The sequence below is a fragment of the Aulostomus chinensis genome, chromosome 16 (assembly GCF_037954235.1).
Source record: "Aulostomus chinensis isolate RoL2024-O1b breed Wild chromosome 16, RoL_Achi_v1.0, whole genome shotgun sequence".
Taxonomy (NCBI): domain Eukaryota; kingdom Metazoa; phylum Chordata; class Actinopteri; order Syngnathiformes; family Aulostomidae; genus Aulostomus; species Aulostomus chinensis.
The window spans coordinates 20,971,441-20,998,211 of NC_141335.1; the positions used below are offsets into that span (position 1 = coordinate 20,971,441).

Genomic DNA, 26,771 nt, shown 5'->3' on the forward strand with positions numbered 1-26,771 from the left:
GCCACCTGTGTCCTGTCAGCTTCAGTTTCTTTTCTTTTAGTTTTCAGTTATTTATTTATTTATCCCCTCATCTCGGAACATTCTCAGACATTTGTCAATTCCTCTCACGTATCCAGTTCTACTCGCACTCGCATGATATTAGATGAATGACTCCGTTGGCTTCAGTCATTCTGCACTGGCATCCAATCAAAGTTACTCATGTTTACCTAGTTTGCCCTGTTTGTTGCTTGGTTGAGTTGGTTAATCACAGCATTCTCACTAAAAAAAAAAACAGCTGCTTGCTGCATCTGGAAGTGAAGAGAAAAAAAATGATGAAAGATGCATATTGAAACAAATGATGCAACACTCCATTTTATGCTATTTATCAAGCAAAAGTAATGAATAGTTCCTGGGGATGGTGGACTCCTTGTTACACCGAAGTTCTTTTTTTTAGGTACTCAGACTGTTTTGGGTATTTAAGAAACAACAACAAAAAAAACCTGTAACTATGCTTATTTAAGTTTCTCTGGCCAGAAATGTGCAGGTAGCCACAGACAAAAATGAGCCCCTGAATTTCATTGGTAGTAGCCAGTCGCTCTCCTGCTGCTGCTCCGTTTGCCGCATGTTGAGCTTTTTGTTTAAAGCTGTTGGCCTGAGAAGAGTTAACCTTAGTTTGCAAGTCTTAAGTTACATCCCAAAGCACAATCTATCTGCATCCCACCACATACACATTTTACACAAGGGATTTTAACTCTGTCAGGTTCCGAGTATGTTTGTGAGCCTTAATTCACCGCCAATCCCCAAATCAGGTTTGCAGCAGAAAAAAAAAAAAATTCATATATTTTTTCTTAAGAATCGTGACATCTTCCCTGCCCCTCCTCCCTCTTTCCCTCCTCCTTGTGTCGCAATGTAGTGATACTGTACATGAGGGTGATGACAACACGACCACATATAAAGTGTTTCCCAGAGAAACACCAAATCACACGTGTGAGCCGATGAAATTAATTAATCTTGTTTTTGAGATTCATTTGTTCATTCTCTTGTGGATTTGATCATTTATCCGCCTTTCGTTAAATCACTACAGCCCTGCGTTTCCATTGTGCTACAGTCAAACTGATCCAGTAGAGGGCCGTGTGGCTGCAGGTTTTCATTCCAACCAAGCAAAAGCAACACCTGAATCTACTTAAATCAATCAAGCTGTGTCCACATGGCTCATTGGTTGGACCAGGTGTTGCTTTTGCTTGGTTGGAATGAAAACCTGCAGCCACACGGCCCTTTACTGGATCAGTTTGACACCCCTGTGCTACACTGTCTGTCAATGATGGTTCTGCTGAAAACTGCTGAGACTGAAAGTCGCTACAGTAAAAAGAACCAAGATTCAGAAACAGGACGAATTCACGAACACACACCAATTTGGTAAGAAAAGTACATTTATTTTATTTTATAGGTTCATTTTAGTGAATTTTTACACAAGTAATACTACGTTTTCTCAAGTGTAGTTTCAGCTGACTAAGATTACTTTTACTTTACTATTGTTAAACCTGATAGTACTTGATACCTTTTACTGTTTTGTTTTTGTACAACAGCGACTGAAGAAGTCCTGTTATTTGACAGACCAGAGGGTCTGTGGGTCCAGTAATTTCAAATACCAGTAGTCAATGTGTTGATATAAGAATATTGATTATATCCACATTAACAATTGTTTTTCTTAAAATCCATCTTTTGTTAGATTGCGCTACTAATCACCTGGATATGGAAGAATGAGTCTGTCTCAAAGTGTTTTTTGTTTTCCAGCTGCTACCAGATGTTCCAGAAGAGAGAATCCACAGGTCTGGCAGCCTGCACGAGTGAAAAGAAATATCAGCCTCGGTATTGGAACCACAGCAATCAGAAATGTTTCTATTTATTTTCTGTTGCCATAGTTTGATTATGTAATCCCCCAGATATGACTGTAGGTCTACCCACGGAAAGCATGTCACACTGAATGAAATTGGAAGAGTTACAAGGTGCACGTGTTTGCCTTGTGGCAAGTTGTGTGTGTGTGTGTGCGCGTGTGTGTGTGTGTGCGTGCGCGCGCGCGCGCATGTGCGTACGTGTCTGCCAAAGCAGACAATGGATCCTCTACTTTTTAACAAGGACTTGGGGAAACATGCAGTATTGCTTTTTTTCAAATACATCTCTCTTCGTCTAAACCCTGAAGCCAATGTTTGGAGAGGATGAGACAACAGCGAAGGTGAGTGTGGGACCGACCTGTGGGAGCGCTGAAGGAACTCCATTAAGCTTCAACACACCAATCACAACAGCAAATTCCACCAGAACAATGATGGACATCGTACTTCAAATGCTGATGCACTAAGGCTTTGCTTTAAGGGTAAGAACTGGAAACTCAACTAAAAACCATATTACTTACTATAGTGTAAAGTATATTAATGTAGAAATTTTTTTTTTCTGTGGCAGGGCACTCAGTTCTTCAATTTTGAAGTATATGATTAGCTTTGTTTGATACTTATATACAATTCATTTGGTATTGATTATTTAAAAAAAGCACATGTTTTTCATTTTTAAAATATAGGTGGTTGGCGACGTCACGTCACGGCCTACTCAGAATGGTGTTTATTGCCATTATTAACTGCTTGTGTTGAACTCTTTAGTGTTTGCTGGTGACTGTTTACTTTGAAGTTCTCATGTGTTTCTTGTATCTTCACTTGTGTACTTCTAGGGTGTCGTGCGACCTGTGTCCTGTTCACTGGTTCACTTCCCTTTTTATTTTGTGAGCTCTTCCCTCTTGTGTCTTTGTGTGCTTCTCATTTCCTGTCTTTGTCGGATTCCCGCCTTTTTTTTTTTTGTGCCGTCACGTCACGTCACTTCAAGTTACGTGACCTCACGTTGCGTCACCGCACCATTTTATTTGGCCTGTTTGTTTCCCGGTGCTTGAGGGGATTTAAAGAACACTTAACCGTTACAGTTCTTCAAAATAAAATCATTGATAAGATGATAGAATGAGACGGTTTGATATCAATGGCTGGTGTATATCATGTGATAACAATGAAATCACATACTGAAATGATTAGTATTGGTTTTGTAAAAATTGTTGCAACATATGTAGCCGGCCTGGCCTGACATGACGTGCTGTTATACCCTCTGCGTTGTGTTTAGATGTAGTGTGAAGGAAGGAGATGGGACCGCAGATGTCTTGCCAGCCAGAAGGATTTTTTTTTTTTAAATTCTGTATAAAACACAGAATTCTCAGTACAGCACTTCACAAGCTCTGGTTTCTCTCATGCATACCTCTCCTCAAGAGCGCATCTAGCCACTGAGGAAAGTACCACGGATTCACGGGAAATGCCAAAATAAAATGCCAATATCAAAATAAAAGCTCCCTTATATGAATTATTTACAGAAAACAGTTATTTAACAGCAAAACATTAACAAAATGGGAACAAGGGGACTTTTGGTGAAATATAATCTATTAAATGAACACATGGGCTACACATATAACAGCACAATGTGGCCTTTAATTCTTCCTTTTGTTGTCTTTTTATGGCAGTTAGCATCCAGATAATTGATGCAGTAATGCTCTCTCTGAACTTACATGTTCATGCCTGTGTTTTCTTTCAACATGATAAAATGATCTTATTTTGGCCGCCGCCATGATTTCTTTACTTTATTTTTGTTTAAGAAACTTTGCAGATTTCCAGCTAGCTTTGTATCAGTAGAATGCTCATCATAAATGCAAATGAACTGTTTTGAGTTTGCCTCCATGTTGCCTAAACACAAATCCCCAGCCCAGCTGATGGGAATAGTGTCATCTGGTGAGCCTCTGGTGGCTCTAACCCATCCGCATACATTTTTCAGCCATTTTGTCACCAAAACCAGCCGAACTCCTGGTCCACAGAAAGAGCTTGTTGATGTTGTGGGTTTTCTAGCACAGCTCCATTTCTCTGTTCTCTGGTCATGTTGCACCAATTTGAAAATTCGAAAGACGCTTTTTAATTGATTATGTGGTTAAAAACTGCATCCCGAGTGACCAGGACACATCCATGGATCGTGTGTGGTCACTCTTCTCAGCCTTATTTCTCTGGATTGCAGCTGCGGGTCGATGATGACCCGAGTTTTTAACCTCCTATGATTCTGCTGCCACTGGTAGAAATCCGATGATGATGTAAAAAGACTACGAGGATCCAACTCAAGCATATTCCCAGCATAAAATCAATACGACATGCTTCTAAATGTGGTTTGGTGTGGTTCCACTTGTCACTCTTGCTCATTTAAACATATCACTTCAATGGACTCCTCACATGTCTCAACACCCCAAAGCCTCTCTGGCTTCTCTGCTAAGTCTTATATTCTCACAGGAGCCTCCCCGCTGAGACACAACCCAGAAATACACTTTTAAAGCATCTGACTGCAACTGTCAACGCTTGGAAGTTTTGATACCACAGGTTGTTTTTTTTTCTGGGGCACATCTGCCAGTATTCACCAACCCCCGAGGGCCGTCAACTCTGTACTGTATTTGTGTTTGAATATGTATTCCTGTTGTGTATTGTGATTTAAACATTTGAATATGTGGATCAGAATATTTTTCGCATTTACTCCTGTAATCAGGGTGACTTCAGTGAGTTGCCCTCAGGAAATGTGTCACAGGAGATGATTTCTTGATTATTGGAAAACATTTACTTAACAATCTGAATCAAATAAAACTAGAAGTGTTGTTGTTGCCCCCCCCCCCCCCACCATATTTATTAGCTCAGCTGTTATTCATCAACTAGAGTGACATCTAACACAAGAGTGGGCGAAAGTGTAAAACTGCTAGCAAAAAATACTGTTCATCTTGTTTTCACACCCAGAAATTTCACCTTTTTTTCAGAGGGAAGAAAAATTGATCCTCTTTCACACAATATATCTGCCTAAACAGAGAGGTTGACTCATTTTGCTCCACGAACCTCAAAGTGACAGGAGGAACCTCCAACACAAACACAGACCCAGATGTCAAAGGAGCTTTTTTGCACAGGTACGGGATCTTTCTGTGTGGAGTCTGCATGTTCTCCCTGTTCCTGTGTGGGTTCTCTCTGGTACTCCAGCTTCCTCCCATAGTCCAAAGACATGCAAGAGGGGATTAGGTTAATCCATACTATAAATTGACTGTTGGTGTGAATGTGAGTGCGAATGGTTGTCTGTCTCAATGTGCTGGCCCTGCAATGGACTGGTGACCCGTCCAGTGTGAACCCCGCCTCTCGCCCGAAGGCTGCTGGGATAGGCTCCAGCCCCCCGCGACCCCTAACAGGATAAGAAAATAGATGGATGGATGGATGCTTCCATTCAATCATTTATGCTTTTTGTCCATCATTAAGCAGGTGTTGGGGTTTACCATGGACAGAACAGCAGTCGGTCACAGGGTGAACACAAAGAGACACAGAACCTTTCATGGTCCATTCACACTGATAGGTAATGAAGACTCTTAGTCCTGAAATCTGGAAATAAATTCCCATTGATGAACATCTGGTGCTGTATTTAAGATAAGATATTTAAGGTTTTGTTTCTAAGCATAAGAAAAACTCGGTTATATCATATGAATGAATTTACAACCTTTTTATGACACTGAAAAGGGCCAATAACTAACAAGTGGTTGAGCAAGACCACAGAGGTTTGCACAGACGTTAAGTATAATCACAACGAAAAAAAGCTATGATGACGTTAAAGTCCTTCATCTGTGAAGGTCATTCATAGCACAACATTAGTTTTGTACTTTGGACGACTGTGTTTCTACATTAAAAATCTCAAAAGTGGAGTTCATTTGTTAAGGTGATCTTTTCTTACTTTCCATCCATCCATCCATTTTCTTTCGCTTATTCCACTTAAGGGTCGTGGGCGGACTGGAGCCTACCCCAGCAGCTTTCAGGCAAGAGGCGGAGTTCACCCTGGACAGGTCGCCAGTCCATCGCAGGGCCAACACATATAGACAGACAACCATTCACACTCACAGTCACACCTACGGTCAATTTAGAGTATCAATCAGCCTCGTCCTCTCGTGATGTCTTTGGACTGTGGGAGGAAGCTGGAGTACCAGAGAGAACCCACACAGACACAGGGAGAACATGCAGACTCCACATAGAAGTGCTTGAGCCGGGACTCGAACCCGGAACCTTCTTGCTGTGAGGCGACAGTGCTGACCACTGCACCACGTGCCACCCTTTTGTTATTTTGAAGATGGTAAAGACAATGAAGGGCAGCACGGTGGTGCAGTGGTCAGCACTGTCGCCTCACAGCAAGAAGGTTCCGGGTTCGAGTCCCGGCTCAAGCACGGGATCTTTCTGTGTGGAGTTTGCGTGTTCTCTCTTCCCCTGGGTTCTCTCTGGTACTTCGGCTTCCTCCCACAGTCCAAAGACATCAAGAGCCTCTCTCCTGAAGGCTGCTGGGATAGCCCCCCCCCCCCCGCAACCCTTAACAGGATAAGCAGTAGACAATGAATGGATTGAATGATGGAAAAGACAATGAAGGTATATCTGATATTTCTTTTGTCGACAGTTGAAAGCTAAAATTGTGTTTGTTTCTTAAGTGGATAAAACAAAAACAAAAAACTGTAACTAAAGGTTACAGTTTTTTGTTTGTGTTTTATCCACTTGTATTCATTACTACCTGGGGTTCCTATGAGGCTGCGCAAAGAGCTAAAAACGGTAAACCTGCAACTTAAGGGACAGTAATTGTGCTCAGACATAGAAAGAAAATATTCAACATTTTGGTGTTTAAATTTTCAACACTTGGTCAAACGCATATGGGTGACATCTTAAAGCGGGTGAATTCCGGCTGCGATGAAAAGCGGAACTGCATGGCCATAATCGAATGTCCAATAATAACATTTGCTTCTGACACAAAGGGTAGCTGAGGTCATCTTCAGAGGCTGACAGTATCAATAACTCGGCATTTCCCATGGACTTAGATCCCTAGGTCCACAGTTATAAGGGTTAAAAAACATTATAAACGTGGCCGGTGATGCTTTCAGGTTTGTTAGATAAGCCTTTCATTTTGAACTGAATCACATTTATGAATTGCTGCAGATGTCATCATTTCCTCTCCCCCATAAAGTCCACATTTATGGTCATACCGTAGTGCTGTAATAAATACTAAGCCTCTCCAGATTCCTCCCAAACAATTATTATTAGGTCACATGGCCATGGCCACATAAAATAGCTAAATTCCCCCTTATTGCATTACATCATATCTCCTTCACCAGTCCACATTCTATAATGCTGCCCTGACACTGTATGTAAGGGACTATGCAAAGTGTAATATGCAGATTGATAAAAATATCTAAAATTAGCTGACATGCCTGCAGCCAACGAATCCCGCCTCTTACTCTTCATATGATCTGCGTGGAAGCAAAGATAGGTTGGTGTCGACCCTTTCTGGCTTGTATTAAATTGCTGTGAGGATGATGGATTTTTGCTGGCCAACCTGGGATTCGGAGTTGTCATGGCGACCCTTGACCAAAGAGATTTTTACATTTGATTGTCAAGTCAAGAAGTCAGCTCTATGGTGAAAAATTGTTCATGAGACTTACACGTTTTGTTCAGCATGATGATCCTCACTTTCGTGATTTTTGAAGTGTAAACTCAGTCAGAGCCAACATTATGACCCAACTCCAGTACATCTCACACATGTGATTTAGCATTATCACAATTAGCTTTATGCTTCCCCTGTTTCCCTTCATGGTGAAGTTTAATGTCATCAACAACCTCATTAGGCCAGTTGTTTGTTGCTTATGATTTACTGACATATTTAATGCAGCTTTTATGCTGTAGCACACAACCTTGAAATATCTTAAAGGGACAGTTCAGATCCAACAAATTCAAAGTTAAGCCTCACAAATTAGAGTTCAGTGAGCCTCAGTCAGCATCTGGATTTGGGAGGCTGACTCCTGAATGTCGTTTTCACCCAACTTTCAGGAGTTATTACAAGAAACACCATGGAGTGTTCTGAGCAAGAGCTCTGCTGATCAACATCATCGCTGGTGAGTAGCAAATAGTGTTCAACTTCAAAAAATCTGAGCCTTCCCTTTAAGCTCGCGCAACTACAGACCTTATTTCAGACCCTAAAAAGAATCCTTTGTCTTTGAAAGATGGGAACCAGACTTATAGAAATGCAATAAGAACAGGGGAAGGCTCTTGAGTCAAGGAAATAAACAACTACAACTGCAAACTCTCACAAGCAACCATTACATTGCTGGTTCAGTCATTTTTGTAGTCAACAGTGCAGCAGCTGCAGAGTACTGGAACTCCCTGTGCATGTAATGGCATGAGAGCACAGTAAAAGCCAGATTATAGAATAAGAGGAGATAATAAGGAATAAGTGATGAATATGAGTCATTCAAACTGCACCGAGTGAGAACGGAGGCGTGGAGCCAACTGTGGCATCTCCTCTCTCCACCCTGCCAGCCTCGGCTTCTCCGCCGGTAGGAGGATCCAGAAAACTGCAGCGCATAATCGCCTTTAGTGTGTCGCCGGTTTGTGGAGGTGTGGTAGTCATGACAGTGTCAAGCACGCTGAGGACGCTGCATTCATGCGCATTGCTCCGCTTCCCCGTCTTCTCTCCGGCGTTGATTTCGGAGGGTCCCGCAGTAACCACCATCATCATTGAGCTGCTGGACTGCAGCAAGTAGTCCCCCCTCTCCTCCCCTCCCCCCTCCCGGGCTCAGAGCTCAGGCATGCCATATGTCTGGACTGGGAACACCGCTGTCTGGGCCAAACATCGCTACAGTTCCTACTTGAGGGAGTCAAAGTTGATGCGATGGAGACTGGGAGTGATGCGGCCAGATACTTGGGGAGAAGTGAGGAGGGAGACGGCTTCTATGATCTGGAACATTTGCCTCCGCTGCTGGAAGATGAGGTGAGCGTTTATGTTACATCTAAAACATTCATCTTACGTTCAAGTGGTTGTTGTTTTTGTGCGATGAAATATCGCTTAAGTAAGAGCTGAGCACAAATTCCTCTCCATTCGTTTCCTCGATTGTCCACCTGTGAGGCTTTTCCTTCAGCTTTTCAAACTGCTTCTGAAGAATTTTCACCGAGTTTGTGTTTAGTCATGATGTAACCCATTCTACTGTCCGCCCCCCCCCCCCCCGCGCGCGCATTAAAGTGAGTGGCAATGTGTATAATTTGAACGGCAAAAGTTAATTTTGTAGCTTTAAAGCACGTCTTTGATGGACTTTTTTGGAAGATTCCTTCAGTAACTGATGAGGTTTGTACTAAAGTGAACATTGAACATCTGTAATGTGATGTCAGTTGGGGAAGATCAGGTGACGTGATTGAAAACAGCTTCTAAATGGACCTTGGAGTGAAATTAGATCAAGAACTGTGAGGCTGAACAGTTTTTGCAGGATATTTAGTTAAGGATCCTTTGACATAAAGTGGTGAAGGAATGGATGCTAAAACCGGGAAATAAGTTAGCATTTAGTGTCCAGTTCCAGTTTTGAACAGGTTTTTTGGTTAAATGCATTCCAGGGTAGAGAACACGTTGGTAAGTACCACAATCTGGAATTTTTAAGCTTTTTATTCTTCTTAAAATGTTAGTTGCTAACAAGTAGCTAAACAAAGCCTACAGAGGATGCGAAGCTAGCTGGGGTTCCTTTGGCTATTGGTTGATGGAGGCCGTGATGAGGCTAACATCCTGCTACGCCTGCAAAAACCCGTCATCTCAGTGACACTCTATTTTCCTTGAAAGTCAAGATGAATTATTATATCTTTGGCACATTGGTTATCTATTCGACAACATATGCTAGGGATGCAATTTTAGAAATTGTTTCTTTTGGTGATATCTGATTTGCCAATATAGTCCAACCGATTATGGCAGATAGTGGATATTAGCTAATATGGATATCGTCACTATTTCGTTTTATTTGTCTTTTTTTTTTAAAGTAATGCTTTTTTTTCTTTACTTCCAAAACATGAATCATATCTTTGCTGTTGTGTTCTTGTCAGTCATGATGAGGACAGAAGGATAAACTTCAGCAAAACAGGATAACAAGATAAATATCTGCAGATACCGATGATATGGTGACATCATACTGCATTCCTAATAACCCCCCAAAATTTTTAAAAATAGTTTGTATTTTTGGATTTAAGTCCAGTTGTTTCCTTGTAAAACAAAGTATCCATTCATCCATTTTCTACCGCTTATCCTGTTAAGGGTCACGGGGGGGCTGGAGCCTATCCCAGCAGCTTTCAGACAAGAGGCGGAATTCACCCTGGACAGGTCGCCAGTCCATCTCAGGGCCAACACATAGAGACAGACAACCATTCACACTCACAGCCACACCTTCGGTCAATTTAGAGTATCAATCAGCCTCGCCCTCTCTTGATGTCTTTGGACTGTGGCAGGAAGCTGGAGTACCAGAGAGAACCCACACAGGAACAGGGAGAACATGCAGACTCCACACCCCGTGCCCGAGCCGGGGCTCGAACCTGGGGCCTTCTGTGAGGCGACAGTGCTAACCACTGCACCACTGTGTTGCCTAAAACAAAGTATGACATAACTAATTTCAACAATATTATGATGACCTTTACCTTTCCGTTAATCTTCCTCCTTTAGCAGCATGTCTGAGATAAAGTACATGAGTAAGCTAGCTAGCAAATATAGTACATTGGTGTGTCCTTGGCTGTTTTCCACTTCAAACCCTGTGTTTGCCCCCAAAACGCTGCGGTTACGGGTCTGCTGGCTTGGATTTGTCCACATTAAGCAAAGAGGAATCTGTGACAGCTCCAGATTATGAACAAGGGATGAAGGGTTACACCGTACAAGATGTTTTTTTTTCAAGCCCAAAAAAATTAGAAACCTCAACCCTACACAAACATGCACAGTACAGTCAGCTAAGTATGTGTGAATTCTTCTCAGCTCCGGCTCACAGAGAAGCACCCAGTCTAATCAGAGCCAAGGAGCTCGGAGGCAAACTTATGTAGGACAGCATATTTAACTTTAGTGGGGTGAGAGAGACTTCCAGCTTCCCTCTGTACTGTTCTCAAGGGAAACTGCCTATTTCTGGGGCTGGCTATGCTGCTGCCTCTGCTTGAAGTGGCTCTTTTCTGCCCTGTAATTGTACTCGACCCTACTAAACCGCATCAATGTACTTTGTTTGCAGCGACCTTGAGAGAGGTGAGCTTCTCCTACGCTCACAGAGTGTCTCTGAGTGGGAGAAAATTCAGTGACAAGTTTGAATTGATGGTGTTTAAGTTCATCTAGTTCACCAACCTGAAGGAAGCATGTGTCTAAGTTGTATTCAGAAGCGCTGACGTGATTTATTGTAGAGGAAAGAAATGGTAAGTTCATGGTAATGGATATGCAGTATATGACAATCGCTTCTTTGTGATTTGTCCGGCCCCCCCCTCCCACCCCACTGTCTGAGCTCAGGGCAGCTTTTGTGTTCCCTTGCAAACGGAACAGAAGATACTTTAATGACCAGGCTACAGTTATGGTAGATGTTACTTGGAATCTGTGAGATCACTGTGCTTGCCACAATAAATGGAGCCATTTAATAATAATGGATCACAGATGATTCAGTGTGGACATGTGGGTGTATGGAGTCACTCTATATGGTGTGTGTGAAGCGATGTGTTTGTTTGTGAACGTTGCGTTATGTGTGTGCAGGATGATAATTTGCACTTCATCTTGGAAATGCGCTTGCTGTTGAAGAGAATTCATGGTTTTCTGCTTTTGGTGTCAAATTTAAAATTAATCTCAGTTGAAGGTGTGACATTTATACAATGTGGGATAATTAATACACACGTACAAGCTGCAGATGCCCTGGGGACGGACCAACTGCATCACATAGAAACAGCAGCCGGCCAGCGTTTTTCATCCATCCGCTGCTGGTTTCACACTTGGAGGTCTTGGTCTCTGGAAGCTTTTGTGACTGGAGGAATGAGAGATTTAGAATATCATACAAATCTTCAAAGGAGCTCTTGACATGCACTGTGGAAGGAGCAGGAAAAGCGTGTTTATGAGGGAGGTTTCAACACTTGTCATTGCGGATCAACTTCAAAATTACAGGCATTCATCTTTCGTCTGTCATCGATCTTGTCAGATTTCTGGCGGAAATCCCCTTACCTTTTCAAGAGAAGCTGAGAAAGGTTGGATAGCATGTCAGAAGTCGGAAGTGGACGGGTCATCTTGCCACTGTGCCAGTCATTCTTAAAACCTCCAGTGACAGAAAACCTCTCTTTAGAATGAGATTAGCTCTGTGATATATGTAGCCTACAGTCCAGTCAATTCGGCATGGTCTGAAATAAAACCACTGTGGATCGATAAGGGAGGTTGTCCCCTTACATGGACCTTTTGTCTACATTTGAGGTTGTTTGTTGGTAATCCAAGTCTGAGCCTGCCATCTGGTTAAAGGGCGTTAGCATTGAAGCTAGCAACATATTCTCCACGCTCACAGTCTTGCTGAAATAAAACTTCTGCAGAGGTGAGTGAGCTAGACCTGCCCTTTGCATGTCACACACTGTTACAGATGAAAATGCATCTTCCCCTCACTATATCAGTGTGAAATTGTGAAACTAACAAACTAAAAGTGCCCACCTCTGCTAACATCGACAAAGATCTTCATGTGTTCTTACGTGGGCGTTCTTTTATTGGTGTGTGTGTTTGTGTGTGTGTGTGTGTGTGTGTGTCCACAGGAGAACGTATCTCTGGCAGACATCCTGTCGCTGCGGGACAGCTGTCTGTCAGAGGAGGAGGTGTGGGCAGTGTGTGCAGAATGTGTTCTGGCCCTGCAGAGCATTCGTCCCTCCCACCTCTTCCACACCCTGTGTATAACACCAGACACTCTGGCCTTCAATGCCCATGGGAATGTTTGCTTCATGGAGCAGCTCAGCGGTGAGTCTACAGCATGGACACCACTAGCATTTAGATAGCGCATTTGTGCAACACCTTCAAATTATGGCTACATTTGTGTTTGTTATTGCTTGCAACACACTCAGCTAGGCCATGTTCATTTTTTTCTGAATTTGATCACATCTGCAGCATTTAGCTCAACATCATTCAGCATTCTGCACCTGCATTCATTTCTATGATACTGCCTTTATTTTCATGAACCTGTGTGAACCTATGAAAACAGAAAGCAGCTCAACCTGTATTTCAGAGTTGAAATGTGGGGTTTGGTTCTTCTGTCCCTTAGTATCTAATGCAATTACTCTTTAGTGATTTGCTGCTCTGACCTGTATCACTTTCAATGTACAAATTTCTTTTTTTTTTAATACTCTTCACTGGATCTGTCAGGCTTTGCTAAGGTCGGCAGGTCTGCTCTGATTTACACGGACGACATAATTCTCCTTCAGCTTGCTGTAGGCCACATGAAAAAAATCCTATTAGAGATGATTACATCTCACCTCTCTGCTTCTTCTTGCTCTTATTTCTCTCCCCATAGTCTCATTTTGTCTTATCACCATCACTCCCTCATGCATGCGTGCATACACGCACTGCAGCGCTCATCTTCTTGCCTGATGCCAAATATCTGAAATTGATAAGCATTGATTACATTGACGGGTGTCAGAGTTGCCAGGGGGATTGTTGTTGTGGTAACAGTAGGGTTAGCCTATCAGCAGACACCCTGCGCTCTCTCTCTCTCTCGCTCTCTCTCTCTCTCACACACACAGACACACACAGACACACACACTTGAGTTTACTATCTTCCTAGAAACCATTCATCGACATTTATTAATTCATATGCATTTCCAAAACCCTCATCCAGCTGTAACCACGAGTGAATGCCTCACCCTAAATTAATGCGAAAGCAGGTGTTACTGCTCAAACAGCTGTGTCATCTTGCAACCAGGCAACCAGGGCCACCTCAGGCCTAATGGGGGCCTTTAGTGGAATTTTGCTGTAATTCTCTGTGACTTCTCCTCAACCAGAGACTAAGCTTCCCTCCATCTCTTGAGTAACGGCTGATGTGTGAATGCCCACAAGTTTTGCAGTTTTATTTGAACAACATACTGACCTTCAAGCGAGGCACATGCTTCCTCTTGTTTTCATTATTTGTCCTCTTGCTTGCGTGTGACTCATGATGTGTTTCTGACACTGTCTGTTCACCCTCAGCTCTGCTCTTGCCAGATGTACGGTGTCAGATAATGTGTCTCTTTTCTCTTGGAACCGACTGATGCTTGTATCTCATGTCAGCATCAATTTTGCACCTTTAGCTACTTGAGGCTTCTTGCAAATATGAGACCCTACACACACACACACCGGGCGCTGTGCGTTTAGTTAGAGGCGGACCTGGAGGCAAAACACAAAAATGTTCATTTTCTGGGTATCTTGCCCATATACCTGTGTATGTGGATGGGATGTGTCACTCTTCTTACTACAGGCAGTCAGGGCATTGTGTTTTAGCCTTCAGTCCTGAATGGTTTAGGGTACACTTAAGAACCTTGAGGTCTCTCCGTATTTCTCATTTTCTAGGGTGACTAGAAGGAAAGTTTTCAACTTTCTTGTAGTAATATATAATATGAAGACTGTAGGTGACGTGTGTTGGCCTGTGCATTACTCATAGCGCCCCATCCCAGCTCCCCAGTTGATGGATGAGGTGGAGGGTTGTCAAAGGGTTGACCCAAGCAACCTCACCTACTCAGTACCTTTGGAAGAATGGGTATTATTATTATTAGTATTATTTTCTCATACAAGACATACAAGAGGGGACTAGGCTAATCGGATACTCTAAATCAGGGGTGTCAGACTGATCCAGTAAAGGGCTGTTTTCATTCCTACCAAGCAAAAGCAACACCTGATCCATCAATCAAGCTGTGTCCACACAGCTTGATTCATTTAAATTCGGTCAGGTGTTGCTTTTGCTTGATAGGAATGAAAACCTGCAGCCACACTGCCCTTTACTGGATCAGTCTGACACCCCTGCTCTAAACTGACCGTAGGTATGACTGTGACTGTGAGTGTGAGTGTGAGTGTGAGTGGTTGTCTGTCTATATGTGTTGGCCCTGCAATGGACTGGTGACCTGTCCAGGGTGAACCCCACCTCTTGCCATTTTATTGAGATGTTGGCAGGACAGTGAGCGTGCTTGCTACACTCTTTACTACTTGAGACCTGTAGATGGATTACCTTTAGCACCCCATCTCAACTACCCAGTCATTGGATAAGGTGTGTTTGTGTGTGTGTGTGTGTGTGGGGGGGGGGGGGTCGTCAAGATAACCCTAACAAGCAAACCGTAACTGTTTCCACTGACTCAAAAAAACAATTCTGCCAACTGGGACACATACAGCTGTTGTCCAAATCAACTCATTTTCACCCTGGGTTGTTGCCCCCCCCCCCCCCCCCCCCACACACACACACACACACACACATTTATACATTTGTGTCTAAGTTCTTTTGGAAGAGTACTTGTTTCAATGTCCTCTAAAAAATAATGTTTCACACTTTGGGAAATAATAGACATGCCTCGAGGCGACGCTTTGATTACACTATCAGCTTAAACTACTTAAAATCCTGAGCAGCTTCATTTGTTGCAGATCGTGCTCAACCTGAACTCTAGTGCATCTATGTGATTAATCATCATCTGTGTTACCCACTGAAGCGTATTCATTGGTTTAACTGAACTCTTTTGTGCGATAGTGATGACATTTCTCACAATCCATTGGCCATCTACGCACTCACACACAAAGAGAGTCTCCCAGTAAAGGCTGTACGATGACCTTGAGGGCTGTGGTGATGATACCGAGCGGTAAAACCCACAGCAGTGAGAAGTGCTGTTGCCACAGCGACAGAGACGTGGATTGATCAATAGAGCTTGTTCCAGCTAATTAATTACTGCAGTAATGAGTGGAAGGCAGCTTGTTGTATGTGACTACAGGGTGACGATGCGGCAGTGATGTCATCACCAAATTACTCTGCCAGTAACAAAGTGTCCTCTCCTGGCGTTCAGACAATGATGATGACCAGGAAGGAAAAAACAACAACAACAACAACAACAACAACAAAAAATCCTGCTACTCCCACAGGCTTCAGCATTGCAAGCTGTTCCATTTCTGATAAAACAGGACCGACTGTGCTCGGTGGGGAATTTGATTAGCCCATTTGGAAAGTGAATCATGGAGACTGCTCAAACTACCTGTTGTGCTAAAATGCTGTTAGTGGACATGAGTCATCGTTCTCTCATCAGCATCTCAGATGCCACTGTGCACTTATAACGCGTGTCCTTTTTTCCCTTCTTTTTGCACTGTTACAATTCCCACTGAGTTTATTTCACATGTCGTGCTTTTCATGTCCTAGCTGTCCTCTCCTCTGGTCCTCATTTGTTTGAAATGATCCTCCTGGATGGAAGAGGGGAGTAAAAAAGAAGAGTTGGAGAGAGGACAGAAGTTAGACTCTGAGAGTCAAGGAAACAAAAAAGAATGAAAAAGTGAGGGGAATGGAAAAAATATGGAGGAGGGGTGAATCAGGAAGAGGAGAGTGGATGAAAGAGGAAATAAAGAAGAAGTAATTCTAGACTAAAGAAGAAAAAACAAGTTGAAAGATCAAAACATAAAAAGACATCAAGAAGTAACAATAGTTGTGATAGTGGAAGAGTAGACACAAAAGAGCAAAGGCAGAGAGAAGAGAAAAAGGAGAGGGAACATCGGAATGAAGTAAATAGAAACAATATAAGGAAATGAACAATGTAAAGCAGGGTAAAAGAAGAAGAGGGAGGAGAAAAAAAGAGAGTGAGGCAAATGGAAAGTGAAAGGACGCAAGATAAGAGGAGAAGGGATGAACAAGGGGAGGGGTTGAGATTAAATGAAGAGAGAATGATAGATGAGTGTAATTGAATTGAAAGAAAAGGAGGAGAGGAGAGACTTGCTTGGTTAAACCTGGGAGGAGATACCACAGCACCAGTGGACAAACCTAGATCTGTCGTGACCCACTTTACTCCCCCCTTCCCTTTCCTTGTCTCCCTCCCCCCCCTCCTTACAACCTTTTCTACCTCCTTCTGTGTGTGTCTCCCTTGTCCAGTCTAATGTGTTTGCTCGCCTCTTACTTGTGTTTTCATGTCTCTGTCCTCCTTGTAGCAGGTGTGGCCTATTTCAGGAAGAGGATGCAGCATTGTATCTCTCTGGCTGCCTCATCATTTGATCAGCAGATAGCTCTTGTCTTGTTTGTCAGGGATTATCTCTGACATGCCAATTATGCAGATGAAATGAAGCGGCTTCACCGACTCACTGGACAGTTTCGATTTAGCATGCGGGTTACATATTCCTCTCATTTGCATGTTATTTCAGTGGGAGCCCAGCAAGTAGGTTACAGTAAGGACTTGAAATCACAGCTCCAACAACAAATGCACTGTTTGCTCCCTTTGATGAGATTATAATGTCTACTTTTCGGGCCTGAATGCTTAATGGTGCAGTTAATTTTTGTGTTTCTGTCCTGCAGACGATCCTGAAGGCTCCTTTGTGCCTCCCGAGTTTGACAACACAGGCAGCACATTCGAGGTGAGAGAGAGAGAGAGAGAGAGAGAGAGAGAGAGAGAGAGATGTCACCCCTGGGAGACACACAGTACACCACACACACTTTGTATTTGCAGTTGTAGAAGTGCTCCCTCTCTCCTCACTTGGAAGACCCTTGCCACACAAGCCACTCATCATTCAGCTGTTGTCGGATGATGTGTGAAATAGGGAGGTTAATGAAACGTGGTTGTTGTTCACAGGTTCATTCTGGATTATCGCAATCTCTTTTTCATACATTCCTATTGTTAATAATATTTACATAGTACAAGTACCTGTTCGTGTCTCCTTCAAAGCTGAGAAGTCTAAATTAAAAACAGCTCATTTGGATGAGAAAATTAAGGTGCACTATTAAACTCCTTTCATACAGGGCTGAATAATAATACACCATTGTTACACTGTATAAAAGTAGAACGAGGGGAGCAGATAGTTGAGGGAGTAACTGTTATATGTATAATGATATATAAATGCACAAGTTCATTGATGCTATTTTTTTCAATTATTTGTATGTTTATTTGTCAGAGTTACAATAACAACTCTCAGATGTGTTAAATGTAGGGTTTCTAGCCAAGGCTAACATGCAGTCCCTGTCCCTGGTCAGGTTTTTTTATGAATAGAATCATGAGAGGAAAAGACAAGAATCCACTGATAAAGTTAAGTATGTAATATAGTAAACATCTACAGACAAAAATCAGCAATCACGTTTGTTTGTTTTTTCTCAGCCACCATTTTTCATTAGTATTACATGCTAAAAATCTATTCTGCCCAAAAGTGTTTGTCCTTTGTGCCCCCGTTTTTTTGATCCCCTGGTGGCTATTCTATTGGAGTCTCTGTGACAGATGGCCAGCTACAGCAAGATTGTTTACACATTTATAAACCAACTTATTTCTTTTCAGAATAATGCAGTTGCCCTGTTGAATTTGTTTTCATCCATAATTTTCAGTGCTCTTTTTGTATAATGTTGTTAAAGTTTTGAGAGTTGATTGAGAGGCCTGGCCCCATTGAGTCACGCAGTAAGATACGTGTCAAATATCATGGCACACATGACCAGTTACCTTAAGGGGTATGTATTGTCATATCATTCCAGCTCTGACTTATCATTACTGTTTCGGAATGATTTTTTTTTTTTTTTTTTTACATTGCTTGTTCCTTTATTTCTCCTTGCTGTGCTTCGATTGTAAACTTCACTTTGATTTCCCTCTCATGAAGAAACACCTTGACGCATGCCTAACAATAGATTATATTTGGGGCATTAAAAGTATCAGCATACAATTGAGGACTAGCTCTGTCACAACATAATAACGATATATCATTATTGTTTAAGCTAAACATGCAGAGGCCCCAGTAATAAACCTTGTGGAATACCCACTGCTTGGGTGGAATACTCCACGTGAAGTGGACCCTCTGGTGTTTGCTCAACAATCTGAGCCATTGACTGGATTTTTGCAATTTCTTCAGACCTGACCGATGTTCTAACATGAATGACACTGCAAAGAATATAAGCGATCTGTTAAAAAAAAAGGCATGGGAGTCTCACGAGAGACTGACAGCATCTGGTTATTGCTTTGAATGAGACTCTTAATTTTGTAAAACAAGCTATATAGGATGAAAGATTGAATACATGTTCAGATGACACATTTTTAATAATTTGTCTTTCTTGTTGGAGAGATCTTCATAATCATCTCCGAATACCGCTGACACCTCTGTCACCATCTGATTGAAATTCTTCCAGATGTTGCCGTGAAATAGAGGAATACATAAGATCTGACTGGATTCTAAAGCTTTCAGTCTCTGTGGAAATGCTGAATAGTAATGTGTCACAGTTCTCATCTTCACATGAATAAATTATGATGAAAAACTGTAACTGAATTTCAAAATGAATAATGCATTCTCATCTTGAGATCTGCACACAAAATATGCAACTTTTCCTGAGTAATTGTCACCACACAAACACACACACACACACACACACACACATTTTCTCCTTCTTATGCTGCAACTGCAAGTGTTTTTCTCAAAACGGCCAAAGCCGTGACAGCAAAACAGGAGTTCAGGCCTGCAGCTAAGTGTTTACTCATCTATTTTGGGGTTACACTGTGGGATCCGCCTTGCACATGTGTTTACCACATAAGTATGGGTACAGTCCACTTCAATTGTCGCAAGTGATTATTACATCTGAGATGTTAGCTCAAAAGCACATGGTACAAATCCACGGCTGTCTTAGAGGTGACCATAATATCCAGTTTTAGTGCAGCAAAGCAAAACAAAAGCTCTGTCATAAATATTCACATATGCGTACTGGCCAAACAGTAAGCCGATTTTGCATGTTCCTTCCTTTTTCTATTGTCATGCAGAGATTTATTATGCTCAAAGCCAATTTTGGTAAGCTCTGCGCTATATATTCACAGTTGCAGCTTGCTTTCCGGCGATGATAGTTTTATTTTTCTCTCTGTCTCTCTCTTTCTGCTGTGCTGCAGGGCCATGTTTACTCTCTGGGTTCCACACTTTCTGCTGCACTGAACTTTGTCATCGAGCCAGAGCTGGAGGCTGAGCTGGGAGAAGAAATCCAGAGGCTGCTGGAGCAGATGCAGGAGGAGAAACCAGAGAAGAGACCACTCATGCAGGTACACAGTTTAAGTGTTAGTTTTATTGACAACTTCTTTTCAGAACCACAAGCATAGCAAGTCTGTGTAACAGAGAATAAAATGGGAAATTTAGCACATAGAATGAAATAAATGATAATTTTAGAGTGAGAATGAGAGGATGTTTTCACAACAGTGTGTGGATGTGTGTGTGGCCAGAGATAGTGAAACACAGTCTTGGTCTGGAACATTGTTCCCTCACAGTCATAAGCAGATGACACGTGTTCATATCGTTTATATTTACAAGACAAATAGTACATTTGTTTTGTTGTATTAGACAATAGTATTAATAAAGTCACCACTTCTCTTGTGACTATCAAAAGAGCTAGTTGGTTCTGCGTGATATCAGGCGGGGCTCTTGAGCAGCATCAAGTGGAAATGATGTGTAAGTGCAGATCACCGTTTCATTCTTTAAACAGACTACAAAATACCACACCAGGGCAAATAAATACAACATATCCATGCAGGTAATTGTGGCTGTAGCTCACAATGTAGTCATCTGCATTCAGGAGGCTTAATGTATCCCTCTCTTTAAAATTATAGCACATCATATTTTCATAAAAGCTCTTGCCAAATGAGTTCACATAATGCTCATTAAGCTCATATTTGCCAGGTAAATCTTGGCTTTGGCAGCGGAGAGAGTCCCTGGGTAAAGGGTCTTGACTCCCAGATACTTTATCTGTGGTTTATGCACATTACAATATTGGATAGTATCATTATCTGAAGAGACATCAGTGGTATATCATAACCCAGCACTTTCAAATATTGATAAACCTCCACAGTGTTTCTTGATTTAGTGTCACATTCAACATCATGACACGAGAGCTTGTAACATGTAATCGCTGAAGAAGGTGATCAGAGACTCACCCTGCTGTCTGCAGTACTCCCATAGTGTAGAGTACAGAGTAGTGTATAGTGTATAGTATTCCTATAGTGTTGTGGCACAGGTGATGTAGCAAATGTTTGTTCGTGCTTCTGTCCCATTTTTTTAATACTTGAAGTTTTATTTTAGCGTGGAATGTTCGATCTGCTCTTGGGTGCTGTTTCGTGTTTCTTTTTTTGTTCTGGAGCCCAGGAAGAGCAGTGGTACCATCTGTGGCACTTAGTGGGGCTGCTGATAAATAGTAAATAAACACAGGGGCCACTGGTTTGATTCACTGTGTTGTACAAAAAAAAAAAGAATTAAAAACAGACTTCTAAGCATCCTGTAATACTCCTATGACAAGTTTTTTGCCACTGACAATACACCTCGACTGAGCCACTTCTGTTACAAAATGTTTTACAGATATATATTTTTAATAGACGTTTGTTGTAACCTGAGAGCCGAGCAGGTAATCTGAGTGTGGAAATGAATCTGCATTGACCGCACAATACTCATTTAAATGGTGAATGGGCTTAATTTGCGTTGAGCTTTTTTACAGTGTTTCCTTATTCACCCCTTCACACACACACACACACACACACACACACATAGTAGAGGCTGCCAAGCGAGGTGCCAGCCTACTCATCTGGAGCGATAAGAGGTTTCAGTATCAGAGGAAGCCAGCCACCCCTCCTCCTGAGCCACTCAACGTCCAATTTTGCAGTTTCATAATTGGAGAAATAAGCAAGCATTTTTCCTTAATGGAAACATCTAACACTATAATAAACAATCCCAAACGTGGATTTTTTTGTATGGATTATTGTATTTTATTTCAATGAAATTCCTGCACCAAGCAGGTCCCATGATCAGCAGCAATGGTCTGTCTGTCTATCTGTCTTTCAGCAATATGATGAAATTTAGTTGAAGGGTGAATTTTAGGAAAAGGAAAAATTGATCATATTTTGGAATTAATCTGGAAGTGGATCTGATGACATCATATTACCTTGGAAGAGGGACGATGTGATCTCCAAAGTGTTTGCTAGTTACAGTCCTACATCTTTCTTGAATGTTCAAAACCCCACAGGACATCTTGTCTCTGGCTGAAGCAAGACTGTCTCATACCTCATCTGCAGCGGTGTGCAGGAAATTGTCTTCTGTTGGACGGCGTGTGCTCTCCATTGAATCAGTCTCTACCTTTCAAGGTCATTTCATCATCTCTCTTTGCACTTCTCATCATTTTGTCTGTGTTGTCAGCTCTCTCGCCACTTAATTGTTCTGTTTGTGCCTCCACAGATGGACAGGAAGGCTCCTGGGAGGCCCGGTGGCAGCATTCCAAACCCAAATGTCTGCTCAAAAGACTGAGCTCGGATGATAAAACCAAAGATGTGTGCACAGGCTCTTCTATCAAGGCAAGCGGTCTGTCCAGGCAGCAGGTACGTGCAGTTTAAGTGGAGCTGTAATCATTTTCATGCAGCAGCTGTCAAGTCAGTTACACCTGAAGCAGATATGAGTGCTTCTTTGCTTGTTGGCTTTTGCTTGTAAGCATTGTCTTCCCTCCAAATGCAATGCCAGAATTAGACTATCTGCTTATTTGAGTTGACATTTTCAGTACAGGTCAGTATAGAGGAAATAGAGAGTGTATAATAGGAAAACACAGCGGCATCATGCTTGCATGCATCACAGCTTTTTCAAACTAAAAGCCATGAACCATGAGCAACAGATCTGAGAGATCACAGAGACATCAATAAATTTGCTTGTGAAAACAGTTATGATTTATTTACTGTCAAACTGATCAGAGCAACTCTCCTGGATGCATGTGCTCAATCAAAGACGAGGGAGGGAAACACGGAGGAACAAACTAATTGCTGGTTTATCTTAAGTTATGTTAATGTTTGGGTTTATTTATGAAATGACAATACTCGCTCTCTCACTCTCTGTCTCTCTCTCACTCTCGCTCTCTCTAAGACACACACACACACACACACACACACACACACACACACACAGTTCATATGCGGCAGCAGTGGGGCTTCCCCCCTCTGAGAATTGTCAGCTTGTGTATCTGGAGAATGTCACAATGATGACTCTAAATACAGATTCTCTAATAACAACCTTCAGTTCTGGTGTATAAATATAGCTGTGACACTCTGCCACGGGGCAGTCCACCAGCATGGGTGAGGCGTCCCCACTGACAGGACTGAAGAGCCACATGGTCTTTCTGCCTTTTATATCTGCATTTGGTTAACTTGTGTCTTTAGGGAGGGGCTTGAGCATCACCAGAGTCTGACGGTCAAGCCAGGAGGTCATTGGGGGTGCTATCACTGCACAATAAATTTTAAATTCATTTGTATCTGTGTTTGGTTGAGATTTTACTGGCATTTTACAAGCTGCACCCTCTTCTTTCACACTAGTAGACAGAAGCAGTAGCGCACCACCTATTGATTATCTCTTTGAACAAACACTTAATATTATACATCATAATGACACAGCAGCGTGTGTATGTGCCCAACTTTGAAACTTTCTTTCACATCTACATACTAGTGGTGTTTGTTTGTTTTTTACATCATTTCGAAAGTAAGAAATTAGAGTATGCAGTCAAGCCGGGCAGGGCTGGAGAAACAGGATATTTCTGGATTCTTCATATTCCTCATATATCGTAACATTAGCATGTTTTAATCCTTAATGTTTAACTGTCTAAGTTAAAGCCACGGAATCCCCCATTTCTGAATATCATTATATGTGAAATTTTAGCTGTTTGAAAGCATGTCACATATTCCAGATGTCTCTTTTTGATGTAATAGTATTTGTCCCCTCAGGCAAAATGTAAGTCAAAGAAAACTGTGTCTGAAGATTTCAAAAGTAACATTAAACAGCTGCAGGGGATCCCGAAAAGATCATCTTCACAGCACTTTCTGATTTCTTTTTCTCTTCAGTCTCTTGTTTCGATCTTTCGCATTCGTATCGCCACCAGATCCCTGACTGCGTAGCTAATTATGAGTTCTGAGTTGATCTGTCCATGCAGCGCTTCAACATGAGCTGACCTCCAGTCACAAGTTCAACATTTTAAATGATTATCCCAACTGTGACTGGTTTTGCGACAGTTGAGTTAAGATGATTTCTGCCTTCAGAATAGCTGAAACAAATGATTTTGTGCTTAAAAACTCTGCAGGTGTGTGCCGGCTGGGACTCCTCTCTCTGGGCCGAGGACATAGACGGTGCTGAGTTGGACTGCCGCTCTCACAACAGCTCCCCGGTGAGGAGGAAAGCCCAGCAGAGACTGAACCGAGTCAGGGGGGCGCTTAACCGCTCTTGCTCTGTCCCAGACTCCAACAACCCCCCATGCCTCTCCCCCCCAGCCCACGGAGATATCAGTATACCAGTGTCGGATCTCACTGAGATCGGAGCGGATGAACATTTAGGCTGCAGATCTGTGTGGAGCAACAGACTGCAAAGACTCAACTGGGGAAGGTCTTGTGAGTCTTATCCACACAGTAGTACCGAGGATTATAATGTTGATAACCAAATGTCACCAGGAAATCGGGACGCTGCTGCTGCTGTTGCTGCTGCTGCTGCTGGGGAAGGGAATCAAGATGAGAATGAATCAAAGGAGTGTACGGACGATTTAGCATCCTCTGGTACACCCTGCCACGAACTGGAGTTGGAGCACGACTCTTCAGAGGACCCAAGCTCACTGAACCACAGCCTCTACACTCCTAATAACTACATGACCAAAAGCATGCTGTGCCTCAATGAAGAATCTCAGGATGAGGTTAGCCAGTGCTACACGGAGCTCTAATCTGTGTTTGTGCAGTTGTATCTCCACTGGAGAAGTTCCTGTTTGAGATATAATATATAAGTGGTGTTTTGTTGTCAGAGTTGGAGATGCTTTATCTGAATCAACTCCTTTGCTAGTGTCAGAGAAACATTTGGCATCTGTGCTGGATCTTGGCGATCTCAAAGATAGCATGTGAGGTGACCACAATCTATCTGTCTCCAGATATCCCATTGTTCTGCTTTAGTCGTAGAAACATCCTGCAGAAGGGGCGGAGAACGCTAACTGAAATAAATGATAAGTGACATGCTTGTGCATGTTCTGGTGAACAAGACGAATGACTCAACACTGTGTTGTGTGGAAATTACAAGGCGCATCTGGAAATCATTCTTGATGGGAACCAATTAGGATCCGTTCTGTGGTGGACACACAAAATACCTCATCTCAATGTTAAGTGATGAGCGGTGGTTCCTGTTGTTAAGACACAAGAAAAGTCCCTGTCGGGGCAGGTTGGGTTGTGTGTCTGTTCACAGACTGGACATGCAGTGAGAGGCAGGTATTCGAGTCTTGCTTACAGCCCTGTATTTCACAACTTGAGCCCAAACCACAATCTTTTCCTGACATCAACAAAGTGTTTTTGAGGCTAAATCTGACCACAGTGTAGTTATATTGATGCAAGATGATATATCGGCACATCATCACTGTTTGCAGATATTAATCATCGGTATACAAATGGGCCTGATGTGGCTGGTCTCTTCACCTCTGCTCATCATCTGTCATTTAGGGCGACGAAGCAAAGTGGTACATATACAAATTATATATTATTATTATTATTATTATTATTATTATTATCATCTTCCAGATGTTTTGGAAACACAGAAAACTAGTTGTAACATTCACAATGTTTAAATGGGTTAGTCAGTGTATGAATGTCATATGAAGTTGTTTCTGTACAGGTAATGTGGACATCTAAACTCATCGTGTATTGGCCAAATCTATATCAGCCTATTGGAAATAAAAAACGGATACAATGTCATGTATCTTAAGTAGTCACACATGACCAATTGATAATGATTACATTGATTACATGATTAACCATGAATTTCTTCCAATTTGCGTTCTACCCTTTCCCTGGTGCCACCTGCATATGATGCAGTGTAATTTCTCATATTTCTGCGGGATCGGTTCATGCCAGACACGTGTTGACTGTTACAGAACTGTTTCATCCTTGGTGAACTGGAAGATTCTTTAAATGGACTCTTGGTATCTCAGGAGATAACAATCGACTCACGAAAGCAGAAGCCATTTATAAAAGTGGACAAGTAAACAGGAAAATAATGAAGTTGAAAGGTTTCCTCTTTTCATCTGGATTTCTTCTTTATTTTCTACTCAGTGGATCTCGCTGAGAGAGCTACTCACTCGTTGTGGACTGCGTCTGACGGTTAATGAGCTCTGGGCTCTGTGCTACACCTGCCTGTCCTCGCTGCAGACCTACATCGACTTTCCTGGTGAGTTTGCAAATTCATGCATGAAACCCACAGGTACAATAACCCCCCCCCCCCTTGTAAGAACAGTGGAGATTGCTGCATACCATATCTTGTCTTTGGCATCAATGATAGATGAAAGTGCATGTTCAAAAAGGAGTACGGCAAATCCTGCTATATGACATTATGTTGTTGCTGTATGAAGCTGGTTTTTCTCTTCTCTGCCAGCCTATTTATGCCTTGACACAGTTTACGTCAGCTGCGATGGAGAGATGCTTTTCTTGACACCTAAAAACTTTGGTAAGATAATTATGTGTTGAGCGTCAAACAGCCGAATGTAGTTTAAAAAAAACAACTTTGTTTAAAAAGTGTTAAAGATGTCGCTGTTCTCACAGTTGTATGAAGCAAAAAAGTCATTTTCTTGACATCAGTAACTGACAGCTTTCCTCTACAGGGTCCCGGGATGAATTTTATCTTGCTCCTGAATATCAAGAACATGGGATTGTAACTGAGAAGGTCTGTCAGCCTAAATTGATGCCATTTCATTTTAAACAAGCACT

General features: G+C 42.2%; 1 protein-coding gene and 1 long non-coding RNA gene across 5 annotated transcripts in view; both read left to right on the top strand.

The window, feature by feature from the left end:
- The first annotated feature begins 1,258 nt into the window (after window positions 1–1,258).
- Window positions 1,259–3,345, top strand: LOC147247777 (uncharacterized). The gene is made up of 4 exons (XR_015109319.1): window positions 1,259–1,395; window positions 1,774–1,848; window positions 2,180–2,350; window positions 3,136–3,345. It is a non-coding gene; the product is annotated as an uncharacterized LOC147247777 (long non-coding RNA).
- Window positions 3,346–8,452: 5,107 nt separating this feature from the next.
- The window catches only part of kndc1 (kinase non-catalytic C-lobe domain containing 1), a 42,281-nt gene continuing 23,962 nt past the window's right edge, over window positions 8,453–26,771 (top strand). The window contains exons 1-11 of one of the 4 annotated variants that reach the window (XM_086180675.1): window positions 9,146–9,213; window positions 10,353–10,496; window positions 12,645–12,843; window positions 17,381–17,439; window positions 19,929–20,075; window positions 22,040–22,157; window positions 22,249–22,388; window positions 24,125–24,724; window positions 26,121–26,235; window positions 26,440–26,511; window positions 26,666–26,727. In XM_086180675.1, the coding sequence (XP_086036801.1) occupies window positions 12,828–12,843; window positions 17,381–17,439; window positions 19,929–20,075; window positions 22,040–22,157; window positions 22,249–22,388; window positions 24,125–24,724; window positions 26,121–26,235; window positions 26,440–26,511; window positions 26,666–26,727 (1,329 nt within the window). In that variant the 5' untranslated portion in view covers window positions 9,146–9,213; window positions 10,353–10,496; window positions 12,645–12,827. Of the gene's footprint in view, window positions 8,863–9,145; window positions 9,214–10,352; window positions 10,497–12,644; window positions 12,844–17,380; window positions 17,440–19,928; window positions 20,076–22,039; window positions 22,158–22,248; window positions 22,389–24,124; window positions 24,725–26,120; window positions 26,236–26,439; window positions 26,512–26,665; window positions 26,728–26,771 lie in introns of those variants that run through there. The other 3 variants (XM_086180673.1, XM_086180674.1, XM_086180676.1) reach the window with 3 other exon arrangements.